Consider the following 21,514-nt stretch of genomic DNA (forward strand, 5'->3'; position numbering starts at 1 on the left):
GATACGAGGTGTGCCACATTGGTAGTAGCTCTCTTCTGGGTTTCTGCAGGGAGCCCTTTAATCATCTGGGGGTGGGGGAAGGTTTCCTTTGAAGCCTGTCCAAGTTCCTGACATCCTCAAGCTGAAGTCCAGAACTAGAGTCTGGAAAACACACACACACGAGTCTCTCTCTCTCTCTCTCTCTCTCTCTCTCTCTCTCTCTCTCAGCTTTCTGAGGGTAGGCAATGGATATAATCTGTGTACTGTTTGATGTTCAGTGTTTGTGGAAACTAAATAAACATTAAAACAATAAGCACAATCACACTGCTGCTATAATTTTAGTTTTGTACTTAATGGTTGTGGGGAGGAAATCTGCTCACTCACATATTTTATCTGGAAAAGCTACATGTGTGTTAGGTATTGTGTTTTAGCTAAATAACAGCAATTTTAAAATAAAGATTCCCAGGAGAATAGAAGCAATTGCTTTCCAGAAAGGGCTCGGTAGCTTTTTGTTCCTGGACATGTTTTCTGTTGACTCAGTCTGCACTTGTTTTGACAGCCAATTACACTCCTTGGTGGGTAAAGCTGAACTGCTCCTCACGGAAAGTTTTACGAATACACAATCAGTCAAACACAATATGCTTCAACAGAGGACTGTGGCTCCAACAGATGTCCCACACTAGGAGGAAGGGAGGGAAGTTAAGTTTCCAAGTACATAGAGCATACTGATCCAGAAGGGATAATAAGATTCAAAGAAGAGATTTTCAAATCTAATTCAGCTCTTATTAGAAGCATGGGCCTTCTCTCATATTGTGACAGTGGTAATCACAATAGGGACCCAAACCAGAGCACTCATGATCTCCCTCATTCAACTCCTGACTGCCCAGCACTGGGCTAGGCACTATATGTAATTATTTCATTTCCTATTCACAGTAACTGGAGTTGGAGAAACTAGGACTCAGAGAGGTTAAGTAATTTGTCCAAAGTAAGCCAGCTAAGTGGTTATGCCTGAATTCAAATCCAGATCTAACTTCAGAGAAGTACGTTAACTTTATATTGATTCAAGCCAGATAAAAATGTAGGCCAATTTTGGAGAAGGCTTGGCAAGCCCAAATATTAACAAAGACTGCCTGAACTGTGGTGAACAGAGTGTCAACCTGAAGGGCTGAGGTCACCAGCTCAAAACTCCGGGCTTGCCTGGTCAAGACACATATGAGAAGCAATCAATGAACAACTAAATGAAGAAACTACCAATTGATGCTTCTCTCTCTCACCTCTCTCTCTAAAATCAATAAATAAAATCATTTTTAAAAATTAACAGACTAAAAACAATCTTTAGAATGAGAATCTGATACTATTTGTAAAAATTAATGCTAGGTATTACTATTAAGTGAAGTAAGTCAGTCAGAGAAAAGGCAAATACCATATGATTTCACTTATACATGAAATCTAAAGAACAATATAAACAAACAAACAAAATGGAAACAGACTCACAACTACAGAGAACAGACTGATGGGTAGGGGAATGGGGAGGCTGGGTGAAAAAGGTAAAGAAATGAAGAAGTACAGATTGGTAGTTACAAAACAGTCATGAGGACATAAGTACAGCATAGGGAATACAGTCAATAACATTGTAATAATTACCTATGGTGCCAGGTGGGCACTGGAAATATTGGGGGGAATTTTGTAAAGTATGATTTTTCTAACCACTATGCTATACACCTGAAACAAATCCAAAATAATACTGAATGTCAACGTAACTGAAAAAAAATTTTAATTTAAAAAATGAATGAAAAACTAATGACACCAGGGTCATGGGGTAATGGACAGGACAGGTGGTATGATTCCCCTAATAGTCCCCATCCACTATCATCTTTTCTCTATCTCTCTCTTTCCCCTTCACCTTTTCCCCAATTTCCATCCCTTCCTTTTGTTATATTCCTCTTTTTTTTTTCTTTCACATGGTAGTGTAGTGAAAAATATGAACTTTCAGATGATCCCTGTTCCAATTTAAGACTTGTTTCTGACTTTAGACAGATCATGTAACCTCTGTAAGCCTAAATTTCCTCAACTATAAAAGAAGGATAAAAGCTTCTAACTTTAAAGCTGTTAAAGGAATCAAATCAGATAATATTCATTAAGAGATGACCAAATTAAATGGGATTTTTTAAACTCTGTAAGTCAGTGAGGCTTGGAAGAAATGGCATGCAATTTAGAGTTGAACAGTCTTGGATTTGAATCCCTGCTTTACCATTTACTGGCCAAGTCTTGTAAGCTTTCTGTACCTCAGTTTCCTTATCTATAATAAAATGGAGTAAATAATGTAGATTTCAAAGATTAAGGAGATGATAAAAAAAAGAATAAACATTTTGAATATACAGATATTTGATAAATAAAGCTGCCTCTTTGTAGAACTTGTAGTAGCTGACTTGATCTCTAGAGAATCACGTTCGTTGACACTTGATCTATTTCTATTTACTAAAGTGTATTACCACAAAGAACTAGGAAGAGCTAAAGCACTAAGGGATTTTAATCTTGAACTTATCTTTTTAGGCTGTAGAATACAAAAAGAGGGAAGTAGAATGGTACAATGCAATGAAAAAACCAACATAGGAAGCATGGATCTAGTTCTACTTGTGCATTAACTGCCTGTATAATCCTATATAAGTCACACTGCTATACCTGGAACATGAGAGGATTGGCATAGATTAGTGGGCAGTATCTGGGAATATTTTTCATTGTCACAACTGCGATTGCTAATAGCATCTAGTGGGTAGAGGCCAGGGATGCTGCTTAACATCCTACAGTGCACAAGACAGATCCCCACAACAAAGAATTCTCTGGTCAAAATATCAATAGTGCTGAGGTTGAAAAATCCTGGCCTAGCTGATTGTTGAGTTCCCTTTGAGCACTCATATTCTAAGAGATGACAATGAGGCAGCACCAACATCAATTAGGTGATGTTCTTGTCAACATCTATCAAGCAATGGCTTATAAATTGCTCAAAATTCCTCTAAGACCAGTGCGGGAAATTTTTCCCTCAAATATTTAGATATTCTGTAACTAGTGCTTTATTTCTGGGGGTGAACAGTCCTTCCTTCATAATAAGTATATGCATTTTTTTCAGAGACAGAGAGAGTGTCAGAGATAGAGACAGAAAGACAGGAGTGGAGAGAGATGAGAAGCATTAATCATTAGTTTTTCATTGCGCATTGCGACACCTTGGTTGTTCATTGATTGCTTTCTCATATGTGCCTTGACCACGGGCCTTTAGCAGACCGAGTAACCCCTTGCTCGAGCCAGCAACCTTGGGTACAAGCTGGTGAGCTTTTGCTCAAACCAGATGAACCTGCGCTCAAGCTGGCGACCTTGGGGTCTCGAACCTGGGTCCTCTGCATTCCAGTCCGACGCTCTATCCACTATGCCACCGCCTGGTCAGTCCTTCATAATAAGTAGGGACTCAGAGATGGAGGAGGCACTGTCCTTCAGGGATTTCATCCCTCTTAGCAGTTAGAATCAGTGCTTCCAAAGCCATGAGATTCCTTTTGGGCAAGAAGATGATCTGAATAATTCTGAATCAAGATCAGAATAAGATATGATACACACAACAACAGAGATGAATCTCAACTACATAATACTAAATGAAAGAAGCCAGACTCAAAAGGCTACATACTATTTATTACATTTAGACATTCTGGAATAGATAAAACTGTAGGGACAGAAAACAGATCAGTAGTTGCCAGAGGCTGAGGGTAAGAAAAATAGCTTATCTACAAAGGGGCATAAAGGAATTTGGGGATGATGAACTATTTTATATACTAAGCTAAGCTACACAACTGTGTTTGTCAAAACTCATACAACTGTATACCAAAAAGGCAAATTTTACTATATCTAAATTACACTTCAGTCAGACTGACCCCTTTTCTCCACACACCCCTAAATATGATCACAAATGCTGCAGAGAGGATAGTATTTTGGGAGAGAATAAAATAGATGACATCTAGATTCTTTCCCACCCCAAGTCCTATGATTTTATGATAATCTGCCTCTTCTACCCGTGGTGATCTCAGAGCTATGGAGATTAGGATTAAGTCTGGGCTCCAATTTCTGTTAAAGTAATTGGCCCCTCCGACCAAATCATATGGATATGAGACCTGCGACCATTCTGGGACCTCTGGCCCTATTCCAGACTGTGAGTTTGTTTTCCTTCTCTCTACTGTCCTGACTCCCCATGGGAACAATGAGGGCCTTAGACAATTAGTAAACAAGCCAGAATTAAGCTCAGGAACTCTGGTTTTATACCTCTGCACAGGCTTCCTGTCCAAATCTCATTTGATCTTTCCATTGAACTTCAGGCAACAAAGGAAGAATCATACTTATGAATTCTGCTCATCTATAGACTTCTGGGCTTCCACTAGATTGTTTTTATACACTTAAGCTACAAAAGTGTAAAATGTGAGCTTCACACCAAAATCATACCCATGCTTGTTGATATATAGAGATGTGTAGTTGTTTTGATTGCATATATACACATACCTCCCAGATTATTGACTTATCAAATATTACACATAATAGTTCCTAGGTGTGCCATGGCCAGGGAGGATTTAAATAGCCATCACACCTTCTACTAATAGAAAGAGTACTGCCTTCTATGCCACAAATACAATCACAACTGTGAACTGCTGTACACATCCCATCCTCTCATTTGAGAGTCAGTTTCTTTCTTGGTTCTTCTTGGAGGAAATCAGTAAAAGTTACATACACCAGAAACCACTTACCTCAGAAATACTTGAGTGCTAGGATAAAAGTCAAGGGCCATAAGACAAGCCTGGACCTGCCAGTGCCCTCATATTCCAAGGGACAGAGAAGGCTCAGCAGGGGCCATGTAATGTCCACACCACCTTTTTCTGCTGAGCATTTACATCAAACACAGTTTGACTATAAAGGTAGAGTGTTCATGTAATAATAGAAAGAACCCACAGAAACAACAAATCTCACAGTGGTCTAGGGTCTTGTTTCCACATGATCCCCTCAGAAGGGAATAATGGGAGAATTATACTTCTGTGATTTAAAACTACCCAATAGCCTGACCAGGTGGTGGCGCAGTGGATAGAGCGTCGGACTGGGATGCTGAGGACCCAGGTTCGAGACCCCGAGGTTGCAAGTTTGAGCGCGGGCTCATCTGGTTTGAGCAAAAGCTCACCAGCTTGGACCCAAGGTTGCTGGTTCGAGCAAGGGGTTACTTGGTCTGCTAAAGGCCCGTGGTCAAGGCACATATGAGAAAGCAATCAATGAACAACTAAGGTGTCGCAATGCGCAACAAAAAACTAATGATTGATGCTTCTCATCTCTCCGTTCCTGTCTGTCTGTCCCTGTCTATCCCTCTGTCTGACTCTCTCTCTGTCTCTGTAAAAAAAAATAAATAAGTGAAAAAAAAATAATAAAACTACCCAATAATCTTCAGAAGTCTACATCAGCAGAAAATCAGTACTGTCCTATAAGTCACTCAAACTTGATAACTCTGTTCCTTTGGTATAATTAGAAAAAGTTTCACAAAACACTAAAATACTTAGAAAATACACTTTGGCTTTTTTTCCTCCCCCCCGCGAGAGAGAGAGAGAGAGAGAGAGGGACAGATAGGGTGAGAAGAGAAGCATCAATTCTTCGTGATGGTATCTTGGTTATTCATTGATTGCTTTCTCATTTGTGCCTTGACCAGGGGCTACAGCAGAGCGAGTGACCCCTTCCTCAAGCCAGCGATCTTGGGCTTCAAGCCAGTGACCTTTGGGCTCAAGCCAGTGACCAGGGAGTCATGTCTATGATCTCAGGCTCAAGCCAGCAATCTCGCGCTCAAGCTGGTGAGCCCGCACTCAAGCCAGATGAGCCCACATTCAAGCTAGTGACCTTGGGTTTCGAACCTGGGTTCTCTGCATCCTGGGTTAATGCTCTATCCACTGCGCCACTATCAGTCAGGCTCACACATTTTGGCCTTTTTATTCAAAGGTATCTAGACTGACAGGGAATTATTGTTCAAAGTTTCCTGCAAAAAATTTCCATTACCAGTGGTATTTCCTAAGGACATACCCCTGTAGTGTTTGCTTAGATATGTAAGTATGATGATACTGATCCATGAAGGTCAAATAAATGGTATTTCTAATTTTAGGGATGAACTTTCATACAGAATACACTGGTGGCTGCTGGGGTGAGGGTTATTGTCTGTGGTCATAGCATTGAATGAGGCAAGGCTTGCTGTCCATCATGAGGACTGAACACATGACCTTTGACAGTACAAACCAGAACAATGCTGCTGCTGCTGCTTCACAGAAAGAAAAGAAAGTCCTGTAGATCTACCTGGCCAGACCAGTTGCCTTGGAAACTTGTAAGAGCTAGGCCAGGGGTCCCCAAACTTTTTACACAGGGGGCCAGTTCACTGTCCCTCAGACCGTTGGAGGGCCGGACTATAAAAAAAACTATGAACAAATTCCTATGCACACTGCACATATCTTATTTTAAAGTAAAAAAACAAAACGGGAACAAATACAATATTTAAAATAAAGAACAAGTAAATTTAAATCAACAAACTGACCAATATTTCAATGGAAACTATGCTCCTCTCACTGACCACCAATGAAAGAGGTGCCCTTCCAGAAGTGCGGTGGGGGCCGGATAAATGGCCTCAGGGGGCCGCAGTTTAGGAACCCCTGAGCTAGGCAATACTACCAGATACAGGAAGGGTAACAAATAGCCTTGGCTGATCCTTTCAATCCTCATCAGATCAACAGAATTCACTTTTCACCTACCTTGCAGGCTGTCAGATTAGCTGTCCAGCCCTTTACACTCAGCCTAGGAGCACAAGCCTCTAGGATTACTGGGCCCTTCTGTTGCATACACAAGGCAAGTTTGAGATAAGCCCGTTCATTTTCCATAGGCACAGAACACTAACCTGTACCCACCTGAATCATGCTGAGGCCAAGCCTATATAAACACCAGCCAACTTCTATGCCCTGAGCAAGCAGTCCTTTCCTCTTTCTTCCTCTTTCTGCAACTGATGCCTCTCACTATTACTTCTCATATCAAACATCATTAATTTCTGACCAAACTACCATAAGTAAGAAAGAGGCAGGGAAATGTTAATTTTCCGATAATTATACAGTTATGAAAAACTGAGAAGAGTGAAAAAAAATGACATTACCACATCCTGAGATGAATACTGGGGGTCCTCTGGGTTGACTGACCAGTAGCAATAATCAAAGCCAAATGCCACAACCTTCTCCCGGAAGTCGCCAAAGCCATCTGATCGACTGTCCACCTAAAATCAAACATAGAATCCAGTGTATTTTCTATTAAAAGAATCTGGCCTGACCAGGTGGTTGCGCAGTAGATAGAGCATCAGACCGGGTTGCAGAGGACCCAGGTTCGAGACCCCAAGGTCGCCAGCTTGAGCACAGGCTCATCTGGTTTGAGCAAAAGCTCACCAGCTTGGACCCAAGGTCGCTGGCTCAAGCAAGGGGTTACTCGGTCTGCTGTAGCCTCACGGTCAAGGCACATATGAGAAAGCAATCAATGAACAACTAAGGTGTCGCAACAAAAAACTAATGATTGATGCTTCTCATCTCTCTCCGTTCCTGTCTGTCTGTCCCTATCTATCTGTCCCTCTCTCTGACTCTCTCTGTCTGTTATTAAAAAAAAAAAAAAAAAAAGAGTCTGGCTTGTGGCTCTTGATTCCTCTATGTTGTATCTAGAGATCTGGACTGGTCATGAGAATCTTTATGATATCTATTTTAAAAAGAAAAAAGTAAACTCTGTTCTCATCTTGTTAGATACAATAAAGCCCCAGAGAATTAACTATTTGTCTTTCAAGCCCTGACCACTTGACTCAGTGGTAGAGCATTGGCCCAGTGTGTGGATGTCCTGGGTTCCATTCCCAGTCAGGGCACACAGGAGAAGCCCATCTGCTTCTCCACTCCTCCCCTCTCACTTCTCTCACTTCTCTCACTTCTTTCTCTCTCTTCTCCTACCCTCCTGCAGCCATGGCTCAATTGGAGTAAGATGATCCTGGGCACTGAGGATGGCTCCATGGCCTCCACCTCAAGCGCTAAAATATGGCTCCGGTTGCAATGGAACAAGGGCCCCAGATGGGCAGAGCATCACCCCCTTGCCATGTGGATCCTGGTCAAGGCACATGCGGGGAGTCTGTCTCTGCCTACCCTCCTCTCACTAAATTAAAAAAAAAAGTTTGTCTTTCATACTGTCATATATCTGCCTACATACAAACCAACCAAATGAGATGTTAGGCATCTTGGGAGAGAAAATCTTTACGTCCTTGGGCATCTTCTTGTCATTGTCATTTTTTCTTTAAGCATTTCTATAGCAGATACAGAAATTCATGAGTACTTTAGTCCCTGGGCCTGGTAAATTCTATCACCTAGGGCTTTCACAGGAATCCCTGGGGATCCACCTCAGTGAATTAGAAAGCACATTGGACAGAAGACCTAGGACCACCCTGACCAGATAGCTTGGTTGGAGCATCACCCCAAAGCACAGAGGTTGCTGGTTCGATCCCTGGTCAAGGCACATACAGGTACAGATCAATGTTCCTATATCTCTCCCTTCCTCTCTCTTGCTAAAATCAATACATTTTAAAAAGAAAAAAAAGGCCCTGACCAGTTGGCTCAGTGGTACAGCATCGACCCAGTGTGTGTAAGTACCAAGTTCAATTCCCGCAGAGAATAGGCAAGTATCAATTTCACAGAGGATAGGCAAGCATCTGCTTCGCCCCCCTCCCACTCCCTCTTCTCTCTCACTCTCTCTCTTCTCCTCCCACAGTCATGGCTTGATTAGTTAGAGCACGCTGGTTCTGGGCACCAAGGATGGCTTCATGGAGCCTCCACCGCTAAAAATAGTTGTCAGTGGCCCCAGTTGGGCAGAGCCATTGGCCCCAGATGGGAGTTGCCGGGGAGATCCGGTCCAGGTGCATCCCGATCCCGGTGCATGCAGGAGTCTGTCTCTCTATCCCCCCTAATCTCAATTAAAAGAAAAGAACTAGGACTAATCCAACTGGCCAGGGTAGATGAGGGCAGAGCCAGAGTTTGGAACTGCAGTGACCTCCAAGGATTGCACTGGGAGAATGGCATAATTCACAGAAATGCCTATTTATTTAAAATTTAGACTCTGGACAGAGAGAGACAACCCTTAGCACTAGGATCCACAAACCACAGTAGAATGAGCCCATCAGAATGACTAAGATTCTTAATAGATAACTGACCTCAGAGAAGTAAGCAGCCAGAAAGGTGTGATTAGAGTTTGATCTTGCCCAGGAATTATTAAGAACCAAAAATATGATTTCTCAAAACAAAGCAGCTGAAGTGATTAAAAAACAGAGACAGCAAAGAATGAAAGGTCTTTTGTCCCCAGGGGGCTCATGTTGAAAGTTTGGCGGTTCCCGTTCTCTTGCAGAGAGCTACTGACAAAAGGAGTAACATGGGAGTGGGCAGGACTGGGAGGCCTGAGGTCCAGATACCATTCACTCTAGCAGGTTACATGGCCAGCTTCCCTGTTTCCCTCCATTTCCCAAGACCCATAAAGAAAGAATCCCTCCCACTTCCACTAGCCTGGTAAGGGAGGAATGTGATGAAGGAAATAAGTTCTATGAGAGAGTGAGGGATCTGGGAGGAAGATCCCAGAGTTTTTCCAATTGTGACATTGTGACGGAAAGATCAGTCAAATCTGTGAAAGATACTTTGTAGCAACACTGAGACTAGTGACTGACTCCCTTCTGAGATCTTAAGGTTCTTACTTGGTCCTCACTATGGTCAAAACAAATCCTGCATTTGCAGATGTACGTGCCTCTAGATATCAAATGAGAGGTTTGGAACAAAGTCTAACTGGTGCTCAAGTGAGTTAAGCATACGCATAGACTGTCCTCAACGTAATTTAAGCTAGGCCATGCCCCACCCCCATACAACCCTTGTGTTTACTTTCAAAGAACTACTGACCAGTTTTTAAAACAGCTGCACCTACTTGATAGAACTTGAGCTGCAGCTGCAACATCCCCTGCACTTCCTTCCTACATTTTGTATTTGTTTCTGGTTGGTCGGAGTCCTCCCACTCCCCTTCTCTATACACATTCACATACACACCTTTATGCAGAAGTCCCTGTAATAATACTGGCCCCCTGGTAGAGAGAAAAAAAATAATAATTTCAGGCTTACCTTTAAATTCCTGATTTTTGCCACTTTGCCATCAACTTCCACAATAATTCTTCCTCCTTCTTTGATCTCCCTAGAAAGAAGACCCAATCCCAAATGAGAAGAAATATTACTGCTTTTTTTAATTAATCAAAAAAAGAGAAGCCCTGGCGGGTTGGCTCAGTGGTAGAGCGTCGGCCTGGCATGCAGGAGTCCCGGGTTCGATTCCCTGCCAGGGCACACAGGGGAAGCGCCCATCTGCTTCTCCACCCCTCCCCCTCTCCTTCCTCTCTGTCTCTCTCTTCCCCTCCCCCAGCCAAGGCTCCATTGGAGCAAAGTTGGCCCGGGCGCTGAGGATGGCTCTATGGCCTCTGCCTCAGGCGCTAGAATGGCTCTGGTTGCAACAGAGCAATGCCCCAGATGGGCAGAGTATCGCCCCCTGGTGGGCATGCCAGGTGAATCCCAGTCGGGCGCGTGTCAGGTGGATCCCAGTCGGGCACATGCAGGAGTCTGTCTGACTGCCTCCCCGTTTCCAACTTCAGGGGAAAAAAAAAAAAGAGAGAAGCTAAGAGCAGTGCTATTGGGACAAAATGTCTCCATAACTTGGGTGTCTATCTCCATAAGTGGCCGAAAACATCACATCAAACAGTCTCTTAGCTGGCATACTTCTCTGGATCATTAGGATTTGGCTCTGAACAGCTAAAAGTCGCCATTACTGAGCATCCTCTATATACAACACCCTCCTGAGATAGCATCCTAACATATCTTCATTTTTACATAGAGAAAGCTAAAGCTGAGAATAATTATATAACTTGTCCAAGCTCCTTTCAGCTAGCAGTGGTAGAGCTGGGATTTAAATTCAGATCTGTCTGACCACAAAGCCTGGGGTCTTAACTATACCTTAGAAATCAGGCTTGGAAACCCTGGAGAGTATCCTTGGTTCAGCACTCAACATGATATCACCTCTCATTTTCTCTGGTATTTTAAGCATGAAACAGGTTTTGAGTTCCTCTCTATTGAGATCCTGAAAAAATATTTCCCAGTCTTTTCCTTCTACTGGAACAAAAACCAAGATCCTTAAGAATCTTCCTATAGGCCCTGGCCGGTTGGCTCAGCGGTAGAGCGTAGGCCTGGCGTGCGGGGGACCCGGGTTCGATTCCCGGCCAGGGCACATAGGAGAAGCGCCCATTTGCTTCTCCACCCCCTCCCCTCCTTCCTCTCTGTCTCTCTCTTCCCCTCCCGCAGCCAAGGCGCCATTGGAGCAAAGATGGCCCGGGTGCTGGGGATGGCTCCTTGGCCTCTGCCCCAGGCGCTAGAGTGGCTCTGGTCACGGCAGAGCGACCCCCAGGAGGGGCAGAGCGTCGCCCCCCTGGTGGGCAGAGCGTGGCCCCTGGTGGGCGTGCCGGGTGGATCCCGGTCGGGCGCATGCGGGAGTCTGTCTATCTCTCCCCGTTTCCAGCTTCAGAAAAATACAAATAAAAAAATAAAAATAAAAATAATCTTCCTATGCTGCAGTTAAGTAAAAACACATAACACCTATAACCAATCCCTAAAATCATTTTAAGGGGCTTAATCCAACTGAGTCACATACCTGAAGCCTAAAATGAATCAAATATACTATAGAATTCTTTTCCATAACATAAAGAGCTTTATGTAAAGTGCCCACAGCCAAAATGTTAACCGATAAAAAATTCATTAGCACTTCCTCCACTATAATGAAAGTCATTAACCCTTTGAGTAGTACGAATGTTCATGTATGTCCTCGTGCCTCCTGATCATCCAGAGTATGATTGTACATATATGATGGCTACATTAAAAAAAGGCAAATGTATGTTCTTCTTGTTTCCATAAATTGGTTATCAAACAAACAGGATTTTACATTAATAAAACTGTAACTGGAACTAATGCCCTCTTTTTTTTCTTTTCTTTTTTTTTTTTGTATTTTTCTGAAGCTGGAAACGGGGAGGCAGTCAGACAGACTCCAGCATGCGCCCGACCGGGATCCACCGGGCACGCCCACCAGGGGGCGATGCTCTGCCCATCCGGGGCATCGCTCTGTCGCGACCAGAGCCACTCTAGCGCCTGGGGCAGAAGCCAAGGAGCCATCCCCAGCACCCGGGCCATCTTTTGCTCCAATGGAGCCTCGGCTGCGGGAGGGGAAGAGAGAGACAGAGAGGAAGGAGAGGGGGAGGGGTGGAGAAGCAGATGGGTGCCTGTCCTGTATGCCCTGGCCGGGAATCGAACCGGGCACTTCCGCACACCAGGCCAACGCTCTACCACTGAGCCAACTGGCCAGGGCCCTAATGTCATTTTTTTTTTAAAAAAACTCACTCCCCAGGTGTCAGCGAGCATGAAAAAAAAACCTCACTACTCAAAGGGTTAATTAAATTATTTCTAGTAGGGGACCCGAAAGTTGAGAAAATACATTCAGTTTCATTTTATCCTTCCTCTAAATTCTCAGGATGCAACCTTGAGGGCTGAAGCGGAGAGATAGGGATGAGGTAGGTCAGGGGTGATGGGGATGTCTTTACATTTAAGATTATTTTTTTAAACCTGTCAGTGAAATAAAGCCCTGGATAGTAATTTTCTCTCTGCCAGGTAATGACATTTCTGTTACTTAAATTTTCCCAAGGCCTCATATTCTTTCACATTTTTTTTTTTAAGTGAGAGGAGGGGAGATAGAGAGACAGATTCCCACATGCATCCCAACCGAGATCCACCTGGCAACCCCCATCTGGGGCAGATGCTTGAATCAACTAAGCTATCCTCAGTGCCTGAGGCCAACCCTTGGACCAACTGAGCCACTGATTGCAAGAGGGAAATAGAGAGAGAAAGGGGAGAAGGATGGGAAGAGAAGCAGATGGTCACTTCTCATGTGTGCCTTGACCAGGGTCGAACCTGGGAAATGGGCACACTGGGCTGACACTCAATCCACTGAACCAACTGGTCAGGGCCTTCTTTCACATTTCATATTAGATAATGTTTAAGTCAGCAGACATATTCTTCATCTCCCAGGATCATTAAACTGCTCACCCCTCTCCCTCCCACCCCCCAACAAAGCCCTCAGCTCTTCTAAAAAAATTTTTTTTTAATCTTTCATCTTTGGTATTAACATTTTACTTTTTTTTTTTTTTGCCTTCTGTAGTTTAAAATAAGTTTTATTATCCTTCCCCAACTATAAAAGTATTATATAGCCCTGGCTGGATGGTTCGCTTGGCTGGAGCATTGTCCTGCAATGCAGAGGTGGCTGGTTCGGTCCTTGGCTGGGGCACATACAGAAACAGATTGATGCTTCTGTCTCCCCCTTACCCCCCTTCCTCTCTCTGGATTCAATAAAAATAAAAGATTAAAAAAAAGTAATATACAATTATATATAGTGAGTTTGGACAATGAATTTTAAAAATCACACAGTAACTTTTCCAAATCTATTATCTAATTTTTTTTAAGTTGGCCTCTTCTTGAAGATTCATCTAGGACTCTTTGGCATTAAAGCAACCAAAACCTAAAAACAAACAAAAAAACTTGAGCTTTTAGAGGAAACCTATAACAAACACTATAGAAAAGTGAGAAAGTCGCTGCCTGGAGCAAGGGGTTACTCGGTCAGCTGTAGCCCCATGGTCAAGGCACATATGAGAAAGCAATCAATGAACAACTAAGGTGTCCCAACGAAAAACTGATAATTGATGCTTCTCATCTCTCTCCGTTCCTGTCTGTCTGTCCCTATCTATCCCTATCTCTGACTCTCTTTCTATCCCTGTAAAAAAAAAAAAAAAAAAAAAAATAGAAAAGTGAGATGCTGCTCCTCCCCTACCATTAATAGCCTAGTGGTTCCAAAATATTCTAGAACAAAATGAGGGTAAATTAAGGTTGAACACAACAGAAAAAAAGGGCAGTATCCTCAGTTGGGGAGCTGGCAGCACAGAGCTCAATAAAGTCTACTGAGGAGGAGGAGCCTTACACACAGTAGCATGGAGCTACTACCACTCACTTCCATGTCCTGAATTCCACCAATAGGCATACATTCATTCCTTAGGTTTTGCAAAAGGGCTAAATCCGCACACATTACTCTCAGGACAATGTTTCTCTAAGGGGTCCACAGGCCACTTTCATCAGAAATACAGAAGATGGTGGGGCTAATCTAATTCCTGTCATTAAGTTGCAGTGTAACAAGCTCCCCAGGTGAATTGTATGCACACTATAATTTAAAAATCACTGTACTAGAGGGGAAAATATCAAGTCATTACTACTTATCTATTCATTTGTAAAACTTAAAAAAAAAAGACAACTAAGTATAGAGAGAAATAAAAATAGTTAAGAATTAAAAAAATAAAATAAAATAAAAAAGAATTATAGCCCTGGCCGAATAGCTCGGTTAGTTAAAGCACTGACCCAAAGCACAGAGGTTGCTGGTTTGACCCCTGGTCAGGGCACATACAGGAAAAGATCAATGTTACTATTTTGTCTCTCTCTTATCTACCCTTCCCACTAAAATCAATAAATTAAAAAAAAATTGCCTCACTCGTAGTGGCACAGTGGATAAAGCATCTTCCTGGAATGTTGAGGTCGGTGGTTCAAAACCCTAGGCTTGCCTGGTCAAGGCACAAAGGAGAAGCAACTACTATTAGTTGATGCTTCCTGTCCTCCCTCCTCCCTTTCTCTCTCTCTCTCTTCTTTCTAAAATCACTAAATAAAATCTTAAAAAAAAAAAAGAATTATAATTCTAATACTTTATGGGACACATAAAATGAGCCAGGCTCTGTTCCAAGTATTTTAAGTATATTCTTTCATTTACTCTTCATAAAAATATTAATATCGCCTGACCAGGCGGTGGCACAGTGGATAGAGCGTCGGACTGGGATGCAGAAGACCCAGGTTCGAGACCCCAAAGTCACTAGCTTGAGTGCGGGCTCATGTGGTTTGAGCAAAAGCTCACTGGCTTGTGCCCAAGGTTGCTGGCTCGAGCTAGGGGTTACTCAGTCTGTTGAAGGCCGCCGGTCAAGGCATATATGATAGCAATCAATGAACAACTAAGGTGTTGCAATGCAAAACAAAAAACTAATGATTGATGCTTCTCATCTCTCCGTTCCTGTCTGTCTGTCCCTGTCTATCCCTCTCTCTGACTCTCTGTCTCTGTTAAAAAAAAAAAAAAAAAAAAAAAGATAAAACTATTAAAAAAATATTAATATCGTTATTCTATTTTCAGATTTTTAAAAAAGCACAGAAAGGGCCTGACCAGGTAGTGGCACAGTGGATATAGTGTCAGACTAGGATGCAGAGGACCCAGGTTTGAAACCCCCAGGTAACTGGCTTGAAGCATGGGATCATACACATGATCGCATGGTCGCTGGCATGAAGCCCAATGTCACTGGCTTGAGCAAGGGTCACTCACTCTGCTATAGCCTCCTGATCAAGGTACACATGAGAAAGCAATCAATGAACAACTATGGTGCCACAATGAAGAACTGATGCTTCTTATCTCTTTCCCTTCCTGTCTGTCTGTCCCTATCTGACGCTGACAAAAAAAAAAAAAAAAGCACAGAAAGAGAATATAGTGTATGAAAAATAACTTTTGACAGGTATAATGCTGGCGGTTGAGGCTAGGCAGGTTCACATTGAATTCAGAGGAACTGCAGAGCCAGAAAGCGTTGGGCCATTCCTATTTATTGGAGGCTAGCAGAGATGGGCGAGCAGATAAGCAATGGAAAACCACTTTTTGCAGTGGAGGGCATGGGATCAGGAAAACCGCCCCTTGCAGCAGCGGTGGCTGAGGAAATCAGGAAACCGCACCTCGTAGTGGCAGGAGAGCAATCTGGGCGAACTGTCACCAAGGAAAAGCAACCATAGCTTTTCATAGAGACACACACTAATCATGTAAAGTGATTGCAGCCAGGAAACCAACAAGCAAGCTTAACATAGCTGTTTCTCCCACAACAGGGCAGCGGGAAATGTTTCAGGGCCTACAGTATTGGTGGAAGAAAACATGCTGTCTCAATGATGAATGATTTTGAATATCCAATGAGCAACATAATGAGATACTTTCTGATTATGGGAAACAACTGTGAGGTAGAGGTAAAGGCATCAAAACCATTTCCCACATTATCATTTTACTGATGGACAGTCAGTTCTAGTCCTGCTGAGCAAGTAGGCATTTGATTGAGAAGTGCAACTTTTCTATAACCTCAGGAAGGAACAGTTTAGTCTGGTGAGCTGAATCTTGGCTCTACCTACTTTTGGAACTTAAACAAGACCATTTGATCACCTGGAAAATTAGAAAAAATAGAAGCTTAGACTAGATGATCTCTAAGATTTCATCCCAAATACATCAGATCCAATGACTTCGTTAACTGTGTGCTTATTGAAGGTTGGAACATACTACGTAATAATCAATTCCCTACATTCAGATGAGCCTCACTGAAGATGCTGAAAATTAACAAACCTTAGAGTATAGCTGCATCTCTGGATGCTGGGGTCACATTACATTTCTCCATATCTGCTCCTGAATCTGTGCTCTTGAATCCTCAGCCTACTATAATCTGCTCACACCTGGCTATCTGCAGTCTCGGCATTCTACCGCTTGCTGCTCAAGGTTCTTCACATGAGCTCAGTAAATAAGCTTTGTGCCCTTCTTTCCTCCTCACTTTTGTTTAATGAGATGTTATTCTCTATTGAGGCTGAAAATAACTCAATTTCAATAGCATTTTTTTAATATATAAATTCCTAGTTCCTGGGGACAGAGAAGTCACTGTAAGGAGTGGTCAGTGTTGTTATCCCAGGAACCCTTAAAAGAACAGTTTTGCAAAAAGAGGACCTGCTAGCCTGATGGGTCGTGGCTTAGTGGATAGAGCATTGACCTGTAATGCTGAGGTCCAGGTTCAAAACCCCAAGGTCACCAGCTTGAGCGCGGGCTCAAAAGCCTGAGCGCAGGGTCGCTGTCTTAAGTGTGGGATCATCAATAAGATCCCATGGTCACTGGCTTGAGCTCAAGGTTGCTGGCTCGGCTGGAGCTCCCCTAGTCAAGGCATGTATGAAAAGCAATCAGTGCACAACTAAAAAGTGACACAACTACGAGGTGATGCTTCTCACCTGTCTGTCTGTCTCTCTCCCTTTAAAAAAAAAAGGGGGGGGGGTATGCCAGAGGGGTGATAAATGGTGATGGAGGTTTGACTTAGGGAGGTGAACACACAATACAATATACAGATGATGTATTAGAGAATTGTACACCTGAAACCTACATAATTTTGTTAACCAATCTCACCCCAATAAATTCAATGACTTTTTTTTTAAAAGAGGATCTGCCAGCCCTCCACAGTTTTATGTCCTATCACTACCTTCCCTCCACATACCCGCTTCCCAAACAACCAAAACTGACCTGGTTCTTAACAGCCTAAGTCTTTTGCTCTCAGTGTTGTTCATTACACAGGACGCTTTTTATACCTTCTCCACTGGTCAGCAAACTCTAATAGATCTTTAAAAACAAACCCACCTGCCTGTGAAGCCTCCCCTGACTTTCCAAAGCTATCAGTGGAAAATTAGGGGAAAAGGGAAGAAATTGCGTGTTTGCACACTAGATGCCGCCGAGCGCGGAGAGCCGAGAGGTCGGCATGAGAAAATGCGCACTGCCGACGCTGAGGGAAGGGCTTGGAATAACTTCCCCTATTTCACAGCTCTGCTGTCTAGCATAGGATGAAACCAGACTCTCTGGGCCTCGGTTTCCCTCTCATGCCTTACACTCTGCCTCTCTCCACATCTTCTCCTAGAGAAGCCCACCTGCACCCACATTCTCCCTCAGTCCTCACAGGTACTCCAGAGACACCAAGAAGACAGAGAAGGCTGAGAATTCCTCTCCCCACAGAAGGAGCCTTCTCAGCCCTTCCCAACGTGCCCCGTGAGAAAGGCCCCACCCGTGCACCTAGCCTTGAGCTGTGCCCCCTCAAACCTCCCGCTGACAGGGCGCCAGGGACGCCCGCCCCTGAGGCCGCCCAGGAACCGCTATCCCCCGAGGCACGACGCGAACGCTAGACCCGAGGTCTCAACTTTCCATGCCTTTAAGGTTTCCGGACCCCGGCCCTCTGGGCCACTTAATGTTAGAGTCCTCCATGCCGGAATCACTTGAGGGGGAGGAAAGGACCTCGCTCTCTAACTCACTTGACGACTCAGGCGCCCCCTCCCGCCCAGACTCACCTCTTGCTGAGGGGCCGGACCCTCACGGCAACTCGCACGTTCGCCATGCCTTGGCCTCCGCCCAAGTCGAGCAAGTCCGCCCAGCCGCGGCATCACCAGCTCCAGCCTCAAACTCAGCCCCAGCCCTGGTTCGGCCCCACCCGCCCCACGCGCCTACCGGGGTGGCCCCGCCCATGCGCGCGCCCCAGGAAGGCCGGGGCGGTGCCAGCTGAGCTCCCGCCAATCCTACGCCCAGTGGGCGACAGGGCGTCAGTCCAGGCCCGCCCTTCCCCGCCCCGCTTCGCTCCGCCCACCTCCCCGAGAAGTCTCGCCGGAACGTGCGCCCTAGGCCAGCCGGGGCGGTGCCTGCTCAGCCTCCGCCAATCCTGAGCGCCCGGGGCTGGAGCGTCCCGCGGGACAGTGTCTGAGAGTCCTGTGGACCCTCCTCCTAGGAGTTAGCTTTTGTTCTCAGACTGGTTGACGGTACTTGTAAAGCCAAGTAATACCGTTAAACTTTGGTGAACGCCCACCAGTTTACAAAGTGACTTGCTAAATACTTTTAATCGTCTCATTGACCTTAGCTGTCAATTCTGAAGTTCAGTCGTCGCATTGGGCTTAGCTGTGAATTCTGAAGTTCAATTTTAGGTGCAGAAACAAAATGAGGGAATACCGATGTTATTGCAGTTCCCAGAGAAAAGCAGTGTTTCTTTGAGGAGTCATTTGGCGTGTGAAGAAGTTTAGAGTGCTCGCTGGCGAGCTCTCGAGTGTGCTGGAAACCTCATGGCCAGTCTGGCAGTGTCTGTGGTCGCGTCTGGCAATGCTTTTGGTCAGAATTGGCTATTTCACCCAAGAAGTAACCACAGAATACCTAACCAAGAGTTAAATGCTCTTCTAAGGTGTTGAGGATAGTCTCTGTCTTTGTGGAAATGGAATTCTACCAGGGAGAGAAAAGAGACAATCAGTAAATGTATACTACGTCAAATGGTGCTAGAAAAAAATTTTTAAAGCAGGATAGGAAGATATAATAATGATCTCTGTGTGTATGTAGGGGATAAGATGCTATTTTGTATAAAATCTTTAAGAAAGACCTCACTGAGAAGGCAGCACTTGACTAGATGTCAAGAAAGGGAGGGAGCCATGCAGGTATTCATTTATTTAACAGTTTCCTAAGTAAATGCCTATTATGACAGGCTTTGTTCTAAGCACAAGAAACAAAGAAGTGAAGAAAACAGGTAACCTCTGATCTCATGGAGCTTGATGAAAGAGTCTAACAAATATAACAATTTAAGTAAAATTAAGGTGACCAATCATCCTCCTTTAGGGAGGACAGTCCTTTTGTAAGTTCCGTTCTCCCTCAAAAAGTGTCCTCCTACATGTCCTCCTTTTTGATATTAGAAGACTAATCTGTAAATGTCTGTATTTGATCGATGCAGAGTCGATCCATTGCATGTGATGTGACGTATTTTTATCTAAATGAGTACTTTTTTCTTACAATTATTATTAAAAATCAATAGGCATGTAAGCATAAATACAATATAAAATATTACAACTATTTTTATTATGCATTTATATTATAGTGTATTATTGTTGCAATGAATAAAATCTTTATTTACGATATTGTTTTCTTCCATTTATTTTTGTCCTCTTTTTCATTTAAAAAAATTGGTCACCTTAGTAAAATGTATCTTAGATTAGCTAAAGAGAGAAAATAAAGCAAGGTCTGACGAGGCAGTGGTGCAGTGGATAGAGCGTGGGACTGGGATGAAAAGGACCCAGGTTTGAAATCTCAAGGTCGCCAGCTTGAGAGCTCATCTGGCTTGAGCACCGGCTAACCAGCTTGAGCTCAGGGTCACTGGCTTGAGCGTGGGATCATCGACATTAATAGGGTTGCAGATGGGGGCCATGACCCCCTCTTCCCTTAAGTAGACAAAAGGACATTAAAAAACTGGACATTCCAGATCACCTCCCACCAGACATCTGGAATGACTCACTCAAGTGTGGAAGGTCCCTAGCTAATTTAGGGTTAATCCTTTTCTCCCTATAATGACTAACAGCCCCCACCCTCAAATCCCCTATTTAACCCTACCTGTTAAAAACCGGTTGCTGACCTCCGCCTTAGGAGTAAGCCCAGCAGATGACCCCCTAATAAACTTTTCTTGTCTGAACTCGGGTGTCCTCCTCCTGCAGACCATACATTTTGGTGCTGAAACCCGGGAGGGGCGCCTGCCAGAACCTGCTGGATTACCCTTCTCTCCCGCTTCCCTTCCCCTGGGCTTGACCCGCCTCCTGACTGCCCCTCCTGAACCTGCCAAGAGGACGCGCTTCTCCGGGGCTTTTCACCCTTGCCTGCGAACATCACCGGCCTGATTTCTCTCACAGGTGAATAATGATTTCTCCTAGCTCAGCTCTCCTGCCTCTCTCTTGGCTCCAGCCTCTTGAAAGTACTAGCACTAGACCAGGAAGACCGCTCGGCCTCCGGTCCTGATCCTTACTGATCTGGGGACACCCAGTTTGTGAGGGAGCCTTGCTCTAGCTCTCAGAGACTGGCCAGGGGAATGGGGATGTCTCTACCATTGGCCCTTCCTCCTTCTAGGATTTCTCACACTCACCCTTCATAGCCTCTAACTTCATATCATAGAAGCCTCACAATGCTGCATAGCCTCAATATCTACTAGATAACGGGTCTCAATGACCCAAAAATGGCACTTTAAATTTTAACACACTTCGAAACCTTGGTAACTTCTGTCAACGCAATGGCAAATAAATCCCTTATGTTCGTTCAGGCCTTCTTTGCTCTCCGTCTTGTCCCTCTCTCTGTCAAACCTGTTCCACCTATCAAATCCTCTTGGCATACTCCAAACCTCCTCCTCCTACAAATTCTGACCCTCCTTTAGATCCAGCTGATCACGCTGTCCCACAGTCTGCTCCCACTCTACCTCCTTCCTGTGCTGATAACTCCCTGCCATCTGGGGATCATTCAAGCTCAGGATCAGATACTGACACCCCCAGACCTCCCTTCTCCCCCTCATACTTACTCCGGTACAAGGCGACTTACACCCTAGGACTCTCTGGCTCCCCTCCTCCCTCTCTGTGAGGTAGCAGGCACCGAGGGAATTGTTAGAGTCCATGTTCCATTCTCCCTCTCAGACCTGTCACAAATAGAGAAGAGACTAGGTTCCTTCTTCACT

General features: G+C 44.2%; 1 protein-coding gene across 1 annotated transcript in view; it reads right to left on the reverse strand.

The window, feature by feature from the left end:
- STARD9 (StAR related lipid transfer domain containing 9) overlaps positions 1-18,482 on the reverse strand; it is a 170,110-nt gene extending 151,628 nt beyond the window's left edge. The window contains exons 1-3 of the mRNA XM_066343732.1: positions 18,348-18,482; positions 10,191-10,260; positions 7,172-7,288 (exon numbers count right to left, since the gene is read on the reverse strand). Coding sequence (XP_066199829.1) covers positions 7,172-7,288; positions 10,191-10,260; positions 18,348-18,394 — 234 coding nt within the window. The 5' untranslated portion in view covers positions 18,395-18,482. The remainder of the gene's footprint in view (positions 1-7,171; positions 7,289-10,190; positions 10,261-18,347) is intronic.
- Between the last annotated feature and the right edge of the window lie 3,032 nt (positions 18,483-21,514).

The sequence above is a fragment of the Saccopteryx leptura genome, chromosome 6 (genome assembly GCF_036850995.1).
Source record: "Saccopteryx leptura isolate mSacLep1 chromosome 6, mSacLep1_pri_phased_curated, whole genome shotgun sequence".
Taxonomy (NCBI): domain Eukaryota; kingdom Metazoa; phylum Chordata; class Mammalia; order Chiroptera; family Emballonuridae; genus Saccopteryx; species Saccopteryx leptura.